Source organism: Oncorhynchus nerka, unplaced genomic scaffold (genome assembly GCF_034236695.1).
Source record: "Oncorhynchus nerka isolate Pitt River unplaced genomic scaffold, Oner_Uvic_2.0 unplaced_scaffold_4375, whole genome shotgun sequence".
Classification (NCBI taxonomy): Eukaryota; Metazoa; Chordata; class Actinopteri; order Salmoniformes; family Salmonidae; genus Oncorhynchus; species Oncorhynchus nerka.
Window position 1 is genome coordinate 1 of NW_027036925.1, and position 14,330 is coordinate 14,330.

At 42.1% G+C, this 14,330-nt stretch overlaps 1 protein-coding gene across 1 annotated transcript; it reads right to left on the reverse strand.

Annotated features, from left to right (window-relative positions):
• Positions 1–3,291: 3,291 nt before the first annotated feature.
• On the reverse strand, positions 3,292–11,828 carry LOC135566531 (NLR family CARD domain-containing protein 3-like). The gene is made up of 7 exons (XM_065014227.1): positions 11,736–11,828; positions 8,296–8,478; positions 7,909–8,022; positions 7,736–7,801; positions 3,956–5,704; positions 3,626–3,799; positions 3,292–3,497 (listed from the first exon to the last, which is right to left on the reverse strand). The coding sequence occupies exons 1-7, from the start codon at positions 11,759–11,761 to the stop codon at positions 3,320–3,322; spliced, it is 2,490 nt and encodes an 829-aa protein (XP_064870299.1). The 5' UTR covers positions 11,762–11,828; the 3' UTR covers positions 3,292–3,319.
• Positions 11,829–14,330: the final 2,502 nt, after the last annotated feature.

Consider the following 14,330-nt stretch of genomic DNA (forward strand, 5'->3'; position numbering starts at 1 on the left):
AGGACGGCCATCCCATCACATATACCACTGGAGGCTGCTGAGGGAGGACGGCTCATAATAACGTCTATACATCCCATCACATATACCAGTGGAGGCTGCTGAGGGGAGGCTCACGTGGAGGCTGCTGAGGGAGGACGGCTCATAACGTCTATAATATCACATATACCAGTGGAGTGTCTTGAGGGGAGGACGGCTATACATCCCATCCCACACATATACCAGTGGAGGCTACTGAGGGGAGGACGGCTCATAATAACATCTATACATCCCATCACATATACCAGTGGAGGCTGCTGAGGGAGGACGGCTCATAATAACGCCTATACATCCCATCACATATACCAGTGGAGGCTGCTGAGGGAGGACGGCTCATAATAACGTCTATACATCCCATCACATATACCAGTGGAGGCTGCTGAGGGGAGGACGGCTCATAATAACGTCTATACATCCCATCACATATACCACTGGAGGCTGCTGAGGGAGGACGGCTCATAATAACGTCTATACATCCCATCACATATACCAGTGGAGGCTGCTGAGGGAGGACGGCTCATAATAACGCCTATACATCCCATCACATATACCAGTGGAGGCTGCTGAGGGGAGGACGGCTCATAATAACGCCTATACATCCCATCACATCCCATCACCAGTGGAGGCTGCTGAGTGGAGGCTGCTGAGGGGAGGACGGCTCATAATAACGCCTATACATCCCATCACATATACCAGTGGAGGCTGCTGAGGGGAGGACGGCTCATAATAACGTCTATACATCCCATCACATATACCAGTGGAGGCTGCTGAGGGGAGGACGGCTCATATACATACATCCCATCACATATACCAGTGGAGGCTGCTGAGGGGAGGCTCACGGCTCCCATAATAACGTCTATACATCCCATCACATATACCAGTGGAGGCTGCTGAGGGAGGACGGCTCATAATAACGTCTATACATCCCATCACATATACCGGTGGAGGCTGCTGAGGGGAGGACGGCTCATAATAACGCATCCCAATAACGTGGAGGCTATACATCCCATCACATATACCAGTGGAGGCTGCTGAGGGAGGACGGCTCATAATAACGCCTATACATCCCATCACATATACCAGTGGAGGCTGCTGAGGGGAGGACGGCTCATAATAACGCCTATACATCCCATCCCATATACCGGTGGAGGCTGCTGAGGGGAGGACGGCTCATAATAACGTCTATACATCCCATCACATATACCAGTGGAGGCTGCTGAGGGGAGGACGGCTCATAATAACGTCTATACATCCCATCACATATACCGGTGGAGGCTGCTGAGGGGAGGACGGCTCATAATAACGCCTATACATCCCATCACATATACCGGTGGAGGCTGCTGAGGGGAGGGCGCTCTATACATCCCAACGTCTATACATCCATCCCATCACATATACCGGTGGAGGCTGCTGAGGGGAGGACGGCTCATAATAACGTCTATACATCCCATCACATATACCGGTGGAGACTGCTGAGGGGAGGAGGACGGCTCATAATAACGTGGAGGCTCTATACATCCCATCACATATACCAGTGGAGGCTGCTGAGGGGAGGACGGCTCATAATAACGTCTATACATCCCATCACATATACCAGTGGAGGCTGCTGAGGGGAGGACGGCTCATAATAACGTCTATACATCCCATCACATATACCGGTGGAGGCTGCTGAGGGGAGGACGGCTCATAATAACGTCTATACATCCCATCACATATACATGGAGGCCTGAGGCTGGAGGACGGCTCATAATAACGTCTATACATCCCATCACATATACCGTGGAGGCTGCTGAGGGAGGACGGCTCATAATAACGTCTATACATCCCATCACATATACCGGTGGAGGTTGCTGAGGGAGGACGGCTCATAATAACGTCTATACATCCCATCACATATACAAGTGGAGGCTGCTGAGGGGAGGACGGCTCATAATAACGTCTATACATCCCATCACATATACCGGTGGAGGCTGCTGAGGGGAGGACGGCTCATAATAACGTCTATACATCCCATCACATATACCGGTGGAGGCTGCTGAGGGGAGGACGGCTCATAATAACGTCTATACATCCCATCACATATACCGGTGGAGGCTGCTGAGGGGAGGACGGCTCATAATAACGTCTATACATCCCATCACATATACCAGTGGAGGCTGCTGAGGGGAGGACGGCTCATAATAACGGCTGAAATGGAGCAGATAGAATGGCACAAGACACCTGGAAACCATGGAAACCATGTGTTTGATACCATTCCACCGATTCCGCTCCAGTCATTACCATGAGCCCGTCCTCCCCAATTCAGGTGCCACCAACCTCCTGTGACATATACACATACATGCATTTATATTATTTATTCTCCGGACTCCAACATTGCTCGTACTAATATTTATATATTTCTTGATTCTATTTTTTTTCTTTTAGATGTGTGTGTGTATTGTTAGATATTACTGCACTGTAAGAGGACCTGTCACGTCCTGACCATAGAGAGCTCCTATTTTCTATGGTCGAGTAGGTCAGGGGGTGACTGGGGTTTTTTCTAGTTATTATTTTCTATGTGGGGTTCTAGTTTAGTTTTTCTATGTTTGGGTGTTTGGTATGATTCCCAATTCGAGGCAGCTGGCTATCGTTGTCTCTAATTGGGGATCATATTAAGTAGTATTTTTCCACCTGTGTTTTATGGGATATTGTTTTGAGATAGTGTGTATTTTGAGTTAGTGCACGTAGCATCTCTGTAGTCACTGTTAGTTTATTGTTTATTTGTTTATGCCTCTGCTTAGTTGCACTTTTAAATAAATATTATGTGGAACTCAACATTCGCTGCGACTTGGTCCGTTTCTACAAACGAATGTGACAGGACCACAATGGGAATTAGTCCCAGACTGTATTGTGTGTTATCCTCCATGATTTAACAATGGAAATAAGTCCCAGACTTTATTGTGTGTTATCCTCCATGATTTAACAATGGAAATAAGTCCCAGACTGTATTGTGTGTTATCCTCCATGATTTAACAATGGAAATAAGTCCCAGACTGTATTGTGTGTTATCCTCCATGATTTAACAATGGAAATAAGTCCCAGACTGTATTGTGTGTTATCCTCCATGATTTTACTCATGAGCATGTATGGCTTTTTCAAGTGCTTTGTGTGCTTGTTTTTCAAAATGCATAAACGTAACTAAGTTGGAGCTAGGAACACAAGACTTTCGCTACACCCGCAATAACATCTGATAAATATGTGTATGCGACCAATACAATTAGATTTGATTTGATGAGGGAAAGTTTTACCTCAGTGTCTCCAATTTACTTTGTGGATTCTCAAGTCCAGCACAGATGAATCTCACTCCTGAATCCTGGAGTTCATTTCCTCCCAGGTCTAGCTCTCTCAAACTTGAGGTGTTTGAACTGAGAGTTGAAGCCATCACCTCACAGGATTTCTCAGTTAGGTTGCAATCATTCAACCTGGAGAGATGATGCGGCTTAGTAACCCACACAAATCTATAACTACATTTACAACATGAAGAATGTACATCTTCATATTTACAACATCCACTTCACTTTGCAGTGGAGACAGTCACAAAGTCACTCACTTCAATGTCTCCAGTTTACAGTGTGGATCCTCCAGTCCAGCAGAGAGCAGCTTCACTCCTGAATCCTGGAGTTTATTTCCACTCATGTCCAGCACTCTCAGACAGCATGAGTTTGATTTGAGAACAGAAGCTATTGCATCACAGCTTTTCTTGGTAAGTTTACATTCGTTCAGACTGTGGAAAAAAAGGTGCATCTCAAGAAACACAGGTGCCAACAAAAGAATCTCCCCTTAAGGACTGAGTTGTCAGCCTAAATGGTAATGCAAACGGATGTTCATTATTATGTTACATTAGCATGCTGTCTGGAATGTAATTTGACTAAGCACTCACAGGGCTGTTCTAGAGGATCTGACAACTGGGAGAAGTTTGAGAAGAGCCGCATCTGATCTGATGTATTTCTTCAGCTCAAACACATCCAGCTTCTCGGAGGTCAGCAACATGAAGACCAGAGCTGACCACTGTCCAGATGAGAGTTTAGATTTTGAGAGACTTCCTGATCTCAGGTAGCTTTGGATCTCTTCCACTAGAGAATGATCATTCAGTTCATTCAGACAGTGGAACAGATTGATACACCTCTCCAGGGGGAGGTTCTTCCTGATCTTCTCCTTGATGTACTTGACTGTTTTCTTGTTGCTCTGTGAGCTGCTTCCTGTTGGTGTCAGTAGGCCTTGTAGGAGATGCTGATTGGACTGCAGTGAAAGGCCTAGAAGGAAGCGGAGGAAAAGGTCCAGGTGGCCATTTTCAAACTGCAAGGCCTTGTCCACTGCATCTTGGTATAGTTTGTTTTTGCGGAGGGATTTCTCTTTAGCCATCAGATTGTTGTTGTCGTTAGTGAACATGAGGAACACATATAGTGCAGCCAGAAACTCCTGGATACTCAGATGTACAAAGCAGTACACCTTCATCTGGTTAAGCCCAGACTCTTCTCTGAAGATCTGAGTGCACACTCCAGAGTACACAGACGCATCCTTGATGTCAATGTCACACTCTCTCAGGTCTTCCTCATAGAATATCAGATGGCCTTTTTCTAGCTGTTGAAAAGCCAATTTTCCCAGTGCCTGAATCATCTCTTTATCCCAGTAAAAATCGCTGGAAGGCTTTACAGGATACTTCTGACTCCTCAGTTTTGACTGGAAGATCATGAGGTGAGCGTACATTTGAGTCAGATTCTTGGGGATCTCTTGACTCTCTGCTTCAACCAATAGTCTCTCTAGGACAGTGGCTGAAATCCAACAGAAGACGGGAATGTGGCACATGATGTGGAGGCTCCTTGACGTCTTTATGTGTGAGATGATTCTGCTGGCCAAGTCCTCCTCAGAGATTCTCTTCCTGAAGTATTCCTCCTTCTGTAGGTCATTGAACCCTCGTACCTCTGTAACCTGGTGAACACACTCAGGGGGGATCTGATTGGCTGCTGCAGGTCGGGTGGTTATCCAAATGTGAGCAGAGTGAAGCAGATTCCCTTTGATGAGGTTTGTCAGAAGAACATCCACTGAAGTTGACTCTGTGACATCACAGCAGATCTTATTATTCTGGAAGTCTAGAGGAAGGCGACATTCATCCAGACCATCAAAAACAATCACAATATTTTTGTTTTCTGAGATTTCTGATACTTTTGTTTCTTTAAAGGAGTGATGAAGTAGTTCTATCAGACTTAGATTTTTATCTCTCATCAAGTTCAGATCCCGAAAAGGAAGTGGAAAGATGATCTGGATGTCTTGATTTGCTTTTCCTTCAGTCCAGTCCAACATGAACTTCAGCACAGACACTGTTTTTCCAATGCCAGCAACTCCCTTTGTCAGCACTGTTCTGATAGGCTTGTCTTGTCCAGGTAAGGGTTTGAAGATGTCATTGAGTTGGATTGATGTCTCTTGTTCTACTGGAAACCTGCATGCTGTCTCAATCTGTCTTACCTCATGTTCATAATTAACCTCTCCACTTCCACCTTGTGTGATGTAGAGCTCTGTGTAGATGTTGTTAAGAGGTGTCGTTTTTCCTGCATCTTCAATGCCCTCAAATAAAGAATATGTCCTATTCCTCAAGTAGGATTTCGTTTTCTGCTGGACTTCTGTTGGGTACCTACAGTGGCAAGAAAAAGTATGTGAACCCTTTGGAAATACCTGGATTTCTGCATAAATTGGTCATCAAATTTGATCTGATCTTCATCTTAGTCACAACAATATACAAACAGTGTGCTTAAACTAATAACACACAAAGTATTATATTTTTCTTGTCTATATTGAATACATAATTTAAACATTCACAGTGTAGGTTGGAAAAAGTATGTGAACCCCCTAGGCTGATAACTTCTCCAAAAGCTAATTGAAACCAGCTAACCTGGAATCCAATCAATGAGATGAAATTGGATATGTTGGTTAGAGCTGCCCTGCCCTATAAAAAAAAAAAATCACACAATTTGAGTTTGCTATTCACAAGAAGCATCGCCTGATGAGAACCATGCCTCGAACAAAAGAGATCTCAGAAGACCTAAGATTAAGAATGGTTGACTTGCATAAAGCTGGAAAGGGTTACAAAAGTAATTCTTTATTTTCATCAGTCCAGTAAGACAAATTGTCTATAAATGGAGAAAGTTTAGCACTGTTGCTACTCTCCCTAGGAGTGGCCGTCCTGCGAAGATGACTGCAATAGCTCAGCGCAGAATGCTCAATGAGGTTAAGAAGAATCCTAGTGTCAGCTAAAGACTTACAGAAATCTATGGAACATGCTAACATCTCTGTTGACGAGTCTATGATACGTAAAACACTAAACAAGAATGATGTTCATGAGGACACCACAGAAGAAGCCACTGCTGTCCAAAAAACATTGCTGCACGTCTGAAGTTTGCAAAAGTGCACCTGGATGTTCCACAGCGCCACTGACATAATATTCTGTGGACAGATGAACTACAGTTGAGTTGTTTGGAAGGAACACAGAATACTTTGTGTGGAGAAAAAAAGGCACAGCACACCAACATCAAAACCTCATCCCAACTGAAAGGTATGGTTGATGGAGCATCATGGTTTTGGGCTGCTTTGCTGCCTCAGGGCCTGGACAGCTTGCTATCATCAACGGAAAAATGAATTCCCAAGTTTATCGAGACATTTTGCAGGAGAATGTAAGGCTATCTGTTTGCCAATTGAAGCTCAACAGAAGTTGGGTGATGCAACAGGACAGCGACCCCAAACACAGAAGTAAATCAACAACAGAATGGCTTCAACAGAAGAAAATACGCCTTCTGGAGTGGCCCAGTCAGAGTCCTCACCTCAACCTGATTGAGATGCTGTGGCATGACATCAAGAGAGCAGTTCACACCAGACATCACAAGAATATTGCTGAACTGAAACAGTTTTGTAAAGAGGAATGGTCCAAAAATTCCTCCTGACCGTTGTGCAGGTCTGATCCACAACTACAGAAAACGTTTGGTTGAGGTTATTGCTGCCAAAGGAGGGTCAACCAGTTATTAAATTCAAGGGTTCACATACTATTTCCACCCTGCACTGTGAATGTTTACACTGTGTCTTCAATAAAGACATGAAAACGTATAATTGTTTGTGTGTTATTAGTTTAAGCAGACTGTATTAGTCTATTGTTGTGACCTAGATGAAGATCAAATCAAATTGTATGACCAATTTATGCAGAAATTCAGGTATTTCCAAAGGGTTCACATACTTTTTCTTGCCACTGTATACATGGAAAAGAAAGATACATGTTCCTTGTTGAATTTAATTATTTATTTGTGTAAAAAGTATCAAATAAACTCTAATCTACAGTTAGCTAGACTAAGTGAAGATTAAATCACAAAATGTGGTGCATTTACTCAGAGACAATGCCCTCTGCATCTCCTGATAGTTACACTTAACATTGGGTCCAGTCTCACTATTATAGTCATCATATTATTATTTTATCTACATTTCTAATATAATGTCAGACTGAATGATGTCCTGTAGACAATTCCAATCCTATAAGAAGCTAAATGAGGCATTCTGAATGATGAACTGGAGGCTATTATCTTGAAATTAACAGAGTAAAGGTACTAGATGTCATCAGATACATGGATGGTGAATTAAACGAGAAAACAGGTAGGATGCAGTGCAAACTGCGATCACTCACACTTTGTCATCAGTAGGGACTCTGGGTTGGTGATCCATTGACTGGTCATTCTCCTCAGAGATACTGCTGGGTAGAAATGAGCACAGAGAGCAATAACATCAGTCTTTATCTATACAGAAGATGGTAAAAAGGAAGTGGCATAATCAAACACCATGTTATTTCTCAGGTCTCACCTTTGCCCAGCGGATACTTCTCCATCACTGAAGAAAATAGGAATTCCCATTGACTGGTCACTCTTCATGGAGACACCACTAGGTGCAGGTGAGACTGGTCTGTCTGTCTTGATCCTGTTTAGAGCAGGATACTAATTTCCAACATGGAGTGTGCGCACTTAAGGCATTTTTTCAACTGGTTTTTTTATGGTTACTTTATAACTGTCATCAGTCTTAATTCATATTACAGCTAGGTTATAGATTAGTGATACAGTAAATGTATCCAACAAAATGTCTGATTCACTTGATCTATTGTATGAAATAAAGACAAATCACAACAATACTGGCTTGTTAGATAGTTGTTACAAACTCTCAGCTCCTTCACAATTACCCATTTGATGATCTTACCTCTTAAGTTCCCTGTCAGTGTCCTGTTCCGTAGGAAAACTCCTTTTAAGGGACATTTCTCCCTCACTCCCTGAGGGACTCATTCTAGAAGCAGTGGCTTCCTCTTCAGTCTCTTCACAGATACTAGAGGGAGGGCCAGCCTCCTCATTCTCCCCAGAGAGACTCATTTTGACCCCTTGTACACTGGACTTTTAAAAAACAACACCTTTTACAACACTTGCAGCCTAATGGTAGATCACTTTGGCAGACCTCTGATCAAGATGCGCTGACCTGTGAATACACCAAGCGCTTTATTTGACACACACTGAAGAAATGGTTAAAGTAACTGTCCAGTGAAAATCTCACTTTTAAAAGTTCATATTCTGTTAACTCATACCCAAGTAATGTTGTTAACTCATACCCAAGTAATGTTGTTGACTCATACCCAAGTAATGTTGTTAACTCATACCCAAGTAATGTTAACTCATACCCAAGTAATGTTGTTGACTCATACCCAAGTAATGTTGTTGACTCACACCCAAGTAATGTTGTTGACTCACACCCAAGTAATGTTGTTGATTCGTCCTATACTCGAAAAAACACGTATAACCCCCCACAACAAACCATCTCAAACAGACCGTTTCAAATATGCTTGCTATAAATGTCAATGATGTGAATATTTTTAATGAGGGTTTATGCTCACACCATTCTGTTGTTAGGGTATGCTCACACCATTCTGTTGTTAGGGTATGCTCACACCATTCTGTTGTTAGGGTATGCTCACACCATTCTGTTGTTAGGGTACGCTCACACCATTCAAAAACAGAAAATGGAATGTTAACATCCTCCAAGCACTTGGCAGTATGGTCTCCGGTGGCATTTGGGCATGGCATTCTGGAAAAAATTTACTGAATTTTTCAAGACGTATTTGGGCACATCTTCCCATTGTAAAACAAACTAATATGGCTTTAAATGATATTGTACCACTATGATAACATTGTGCCACCAGTGGGAGTATAAAACCAATGATGGTAACACCCATAGAAATTTAATTCTACGGGAGAACACCATTCTCAAACGTGCAGCTGATGCGAGTGGTTTTTATAATGCCAGAGATGGAAATCTTTGCTTTTTTTCTATGGTCAGATTTTGATGGTAGGCTATTAAAAGCAAGGTAAAATAGTTTATGTCCAGGTTTCAAACAATGATATGGCTATCTATGCATCGCATATGTAATTATTTAGGTTATGGAAATGTATAACATTAGAATATCATTCCAATGTTGGGGAAATAGACCTATTAGAATGTACATTTGACTCTCTCCCAGCCGCCGGCCTGGAGCGGAGGTTGTGTGTGCCGGGAGTTGCTGTGGCTTTGCTGGCATATGCATATCATTTTTTGTTGTCAATCTTGATTGAACATGCTAAAATCGCCACTGTAAACAATATACCACCTTACTTCTTACTAGTGTTGGATCCTGTATTTTACATTATATCCATTACCATACATATGATTGAATATTATCTGCTGTTGGCTTGTGTGGATGTATGTATGTGTTATGCAACATAGCTGACTTGAAACATTGTTAACAGTTTCAAGGCCATGGGCCTTTCTCATGATGGAAAAGTAGCATGAAGACAGGAACTGTTCAATGAGTTGGGAGGGGGCACATTCAGAGCGGGGTGTTGCGAGAACAAGCGGTTTTTGTTAGATAACAGAAGCCAGGTGCGAGATAACGGTATGGAGCATGAGAGCCTGGATGTTCCTCACAAGCAAGTTACATCTATCAAAGAAGCGCCAAGAGGCGGGGACCCGCCTGAGCGCCTGCAATAGGCTGAGCAAGTTTAAACCACGCCCAGTCTCTACTGTGATAGACATAGTTCCAACCCGTCTGTTGGCCTATCACAGTATAAAGAATACTGTTTTACATACGTCTTGTCAGTTCTCTGTTCTGCCCTGCGTGGTATTACAGTGAGCCCGTATATACGAAAGTTGCATTTGCCATTTATTACTTAGCTAATAAAAAATACATAGTATAAAATCGGTGACTCATTGTTATATTTATCCTGATACCAGATTTGAATTTACGCAACCCTAACACTAACACTGTTGTTTTAGATACATTACAAAGCATGCTAATCAATTGTTTTGTGTTTTGTTGGTGTAATTTTTGCAGAAAAAAAACATTTTGGGTGGTAAAAAAAAATCTTAATGGCTGGTAGATTGTTTTTTATCTACCTGCCACACTGGCATGTGTACCAACAAGTAGATTTTAGTCCCTGTCCGTTAGCACGTGGTGGTGCTCAAAAAGGTCAAGGAGACCATTCTTCAGTCACTAAAGAGGCATTACTATTTTCCTTTTTTTTATATATATATATATTTTCCAACTCTGCATTGTAGGGAAATGGCTCCTAAGTAAGCATTTCACAGTCAAGTCTACAGCTATTGTATTCGGGGCATGTGACAAATACAATTAGTTTTGATTTTAGCGTGACCTAAACCAGTCACACGAAGGATCTCATGATGTAGGCCTACGTTTTGATAGTGTTTCTACTTAAGCCTTTGTGTGTTTACATTTTTAAAATAATTGTAGGTTACTACCTTTAGCACTTCAAGTTAATAAAGTATTTTAATCTTATATTCTTTTGTTTTTTAAGCACTACCTCACTGCTTTAGGCCACAGTCACGTGTTCACAATTCTTTAAGAGATGGGTGTGAACGAAGCTAAATGGACGTAAACAAAGAGCAGCACTCTAGCTGTACTTTTATCCAATTTAAAATGTTTGAACATAAGACCGAAAAGAGGTCGTCGATCACGTTGTTTTGGAGGGGGACTATGTAGCAATTTCCACTCCACCCCTTCCATAGCCCCCAATGTAATGTTTAACAAAAACCTGTTTTTGTTTGTTTTCATCAATTACTTATTACATTTTCTTGTTGGCAGAATAAAAGTGGCCATTGATTAAAATTAAATATAACTTGAATGACTTATGTACAGAGCAATGTTTTGAAATGTGAGGTTTCCTAATTACCATACAAGTGATCGTCAGTGCTGCTGGCAGAACTCTGGTTTTGTTTATGGTCGTGACGCAGATACTTTCGTAACTTCCCTAAAATCGGATATAAGGAGAAACTTTGCCTACCCCATATATCATTACTATTTAACAATGCATCCGAAATTAATTGTGCATGCCAACGGAATATCAAGACAGAAATGTGTTTTCCGCAAAGGGAGCAAGTCTCTGCAATACGTAATGGAATATATTTTAATAGGGCCTGGCTTGTAAACCATTTTTAGTTTCACTTCCTTACCAGGACGAACTACGCGAATTTATAGCATTTTTGTTCTTCCAGTATAGGATACAGGTCCTGTAAATTCATGGATTTGAACAGTATGATAGGCCTAGCCTACTTTGTTAATGGCTACATGTATATTAAGACATTCAGAAAAAGTTGCCTGCCTTTGTATCCCGAAAACAGATTTCATTTTCCAGACCTCTTCTTCGTGTAGCTTCCAGCAGACTAGACTGCTGTAATTGCTGTTTTTCTGTCATCTTCTTCTTCTTCTTCTTCTGGAGTTTATCAGCAGTTTGCATCCAATATCATGTTGCATTACCGCCACCTACTGTACTAGAGTACGGCCAGAGACAGGGAGGAACTTTAACAGTTTGCATTTCACATTTGTTAATTAAACTATTTATGAAATTGCACATTGTCATCTAACCCTATATACACCACATGACCAAAAGTATGTGGAGATGTCGAACATCTCATTCCAAAATCATGGGCATTAATGGGGAGTTGGAAAGCCTTCCCACTCTCTGGGAATGTTTTCCACTAGATGTTGGAACATAGCTGTGGAGACTTCCATTCAGCCACAAGAGCATTAGTGAGGTTGGGCACCGATGTTGGCCGATTAGGCCTGACTCGCAGTCGGCGTTCCAATTTATCCCAAAGGTTTTTGATGGAGTTGAGGTCAGGGCTCTGTGCAGGCCAGTCAAGTTCCTCCACACCGATCTTTAAAACAAACTTTTCTGTCTGGACCTTGCTTTGTGAATGCATTGTCGTGCTGAAACAGGAAGGGCCTTCCCCAAACTGTTGCCACACAGTTGGAAGAACAAAATGGTCTAGAATGTCATTGTATGCTGTAGCATTAAGATTTCCGTTCACTAGAACTAAAGGGGCCTAGCCCGAACCATGAAAAACAGCCCCAGACCATTATTCCTCCTCCACCAAATTTTACAGTTGGCACTATGCATTGGTGCAGGTAGCGTTCTCCAGGAATCCGCCAAACCCATATTAGTCCGTCGGACTGCCAGATGGTGAAGCTTGATTTATAACTCAGGAGAACACGTTTCCACTGCTCCAGAGTCCAATGGCGACAAGCTTTACACCACTCCAGCCGACGCTTGGCATTGCGCATGGTGATCTTAGGCTTGTGTGCAGCTGCTCGGCCATGGAGACCCATTTTAGTAAGCTCCCGATGAACAGTTATTGTGCTGACGTTGCTTCCAGAGGCAGTTTGGAACTTAGTAGTGAGTGTTGCAACCGTAAAGCATTCTGTTCTGTGAGCTTGTGTGGCCAGGGGATGAGTCGTTGTAGCTCCTAGATGTTTCCACTTCACAATAGCAGCACTTACAGTTGACTGAGGCAGCTCTAGCAGGGCTGAAATTTGATGAACTGACTTGTTGGAAAGGTGGCATCCTATGATGGTGCCACATTGAAATTCACTGAGAACATCAGTAAGGCCTGTCTACGGACAATGTTTGTCTATGGAGATTGCATGACTGTGTGCTCAATTGTATACACCTGTCAGCAACAGGTGTGGCTGAAATGGCAGAATCCACTCATTTGAAGGGGTGTCCACATACTTTTGTATATATAGTGTATTTGGTGGAGGTAATGCAATATAATATGGATGTCAATCGCCATTAAACCTCAACGAAGAAGAATATTCACGCCTCCAGTTGTCTGATGACAACGCTTTGGTTGTTTTAGTTGTCAGTGGCAACAAAGAACCAGCATCATAACACGGGTTTCTGAGGGCATAACTGCATCACAACCTTTTGTTTCACAAAGATGGGTCTAAATATTTATCTTTATTTGTTTATGTTCCTGCTGAAGATCTAATCCCTTGCTGGGATGTGTTCAATATGGGCACACTAAAGCAAAACATTTTGCAATGGAAAACTTACATCTAGTTCAGGCATATTGACTTCCCTATTTCACATTCACATAAAAACATATTCTTCAACTACTGAACATGGCTATGGAAATGCAAATAGGCGTACAGACAAATGCATGGCCCCTTTTAAAACTATTTTAAAAGTGCCATCATCAATCCTCCCGTCATTTAAGTAGGCTCTGAATGGAACTAACTGTACAGGTGAAAGCCCCTTTGTTCACTTTTAAAGATGGAAATCTGCAGTAGAGGAAATAGTAACACTGTCCACCCCACAGATGTTGGTATTGTTTTAGTTTTATTGACAAAACAGAGCTGGGGAGTGTTGTGCATCATGGTATTGTTTTAGTTTTATTGACAAAGCAGAGCTGGGGAGTGTTGTGCATCATGGTATTGTTTTAGTTTTATTGACAAAGCAGAGCTGGGGAGTGTTGTGCATCATGGTATTGTTTTAGTTTTATTGACAAAACAGAGCTGGGGAGTGTTGTGCATCATGGTATTGTTTTAGTTTTATTGACAAAGCAGAGCTGGGGAGTGTTGTGCATCATGGTATTGTTTTAGTTTTATTGACAAAGCAGAGCTGGGGAGTGTTGTGCATCATGGTATTGTTTTAGTTTTATTGACAAAGCAGAGCTGGGGAGTGTTGTGCATCATGGTATTGTTTTAGTTTTATTGACAAAGCAGAGCTGGGGAGTGTTGTGCATCATGGTATTGTTTTAGTTTTATTGACAAAGCAGAGCTGGGGAGTGTTGTGCATCATGGTATTGTTTTAGTTTTATTGACAAAGCAGAGCTGGGGAGTGTTGTGCATCATGGTATTGTTTTAGTTTTATTGACAAAGCAGAGCTGGGGAGCGTTGCGCATCGTGGTATTGT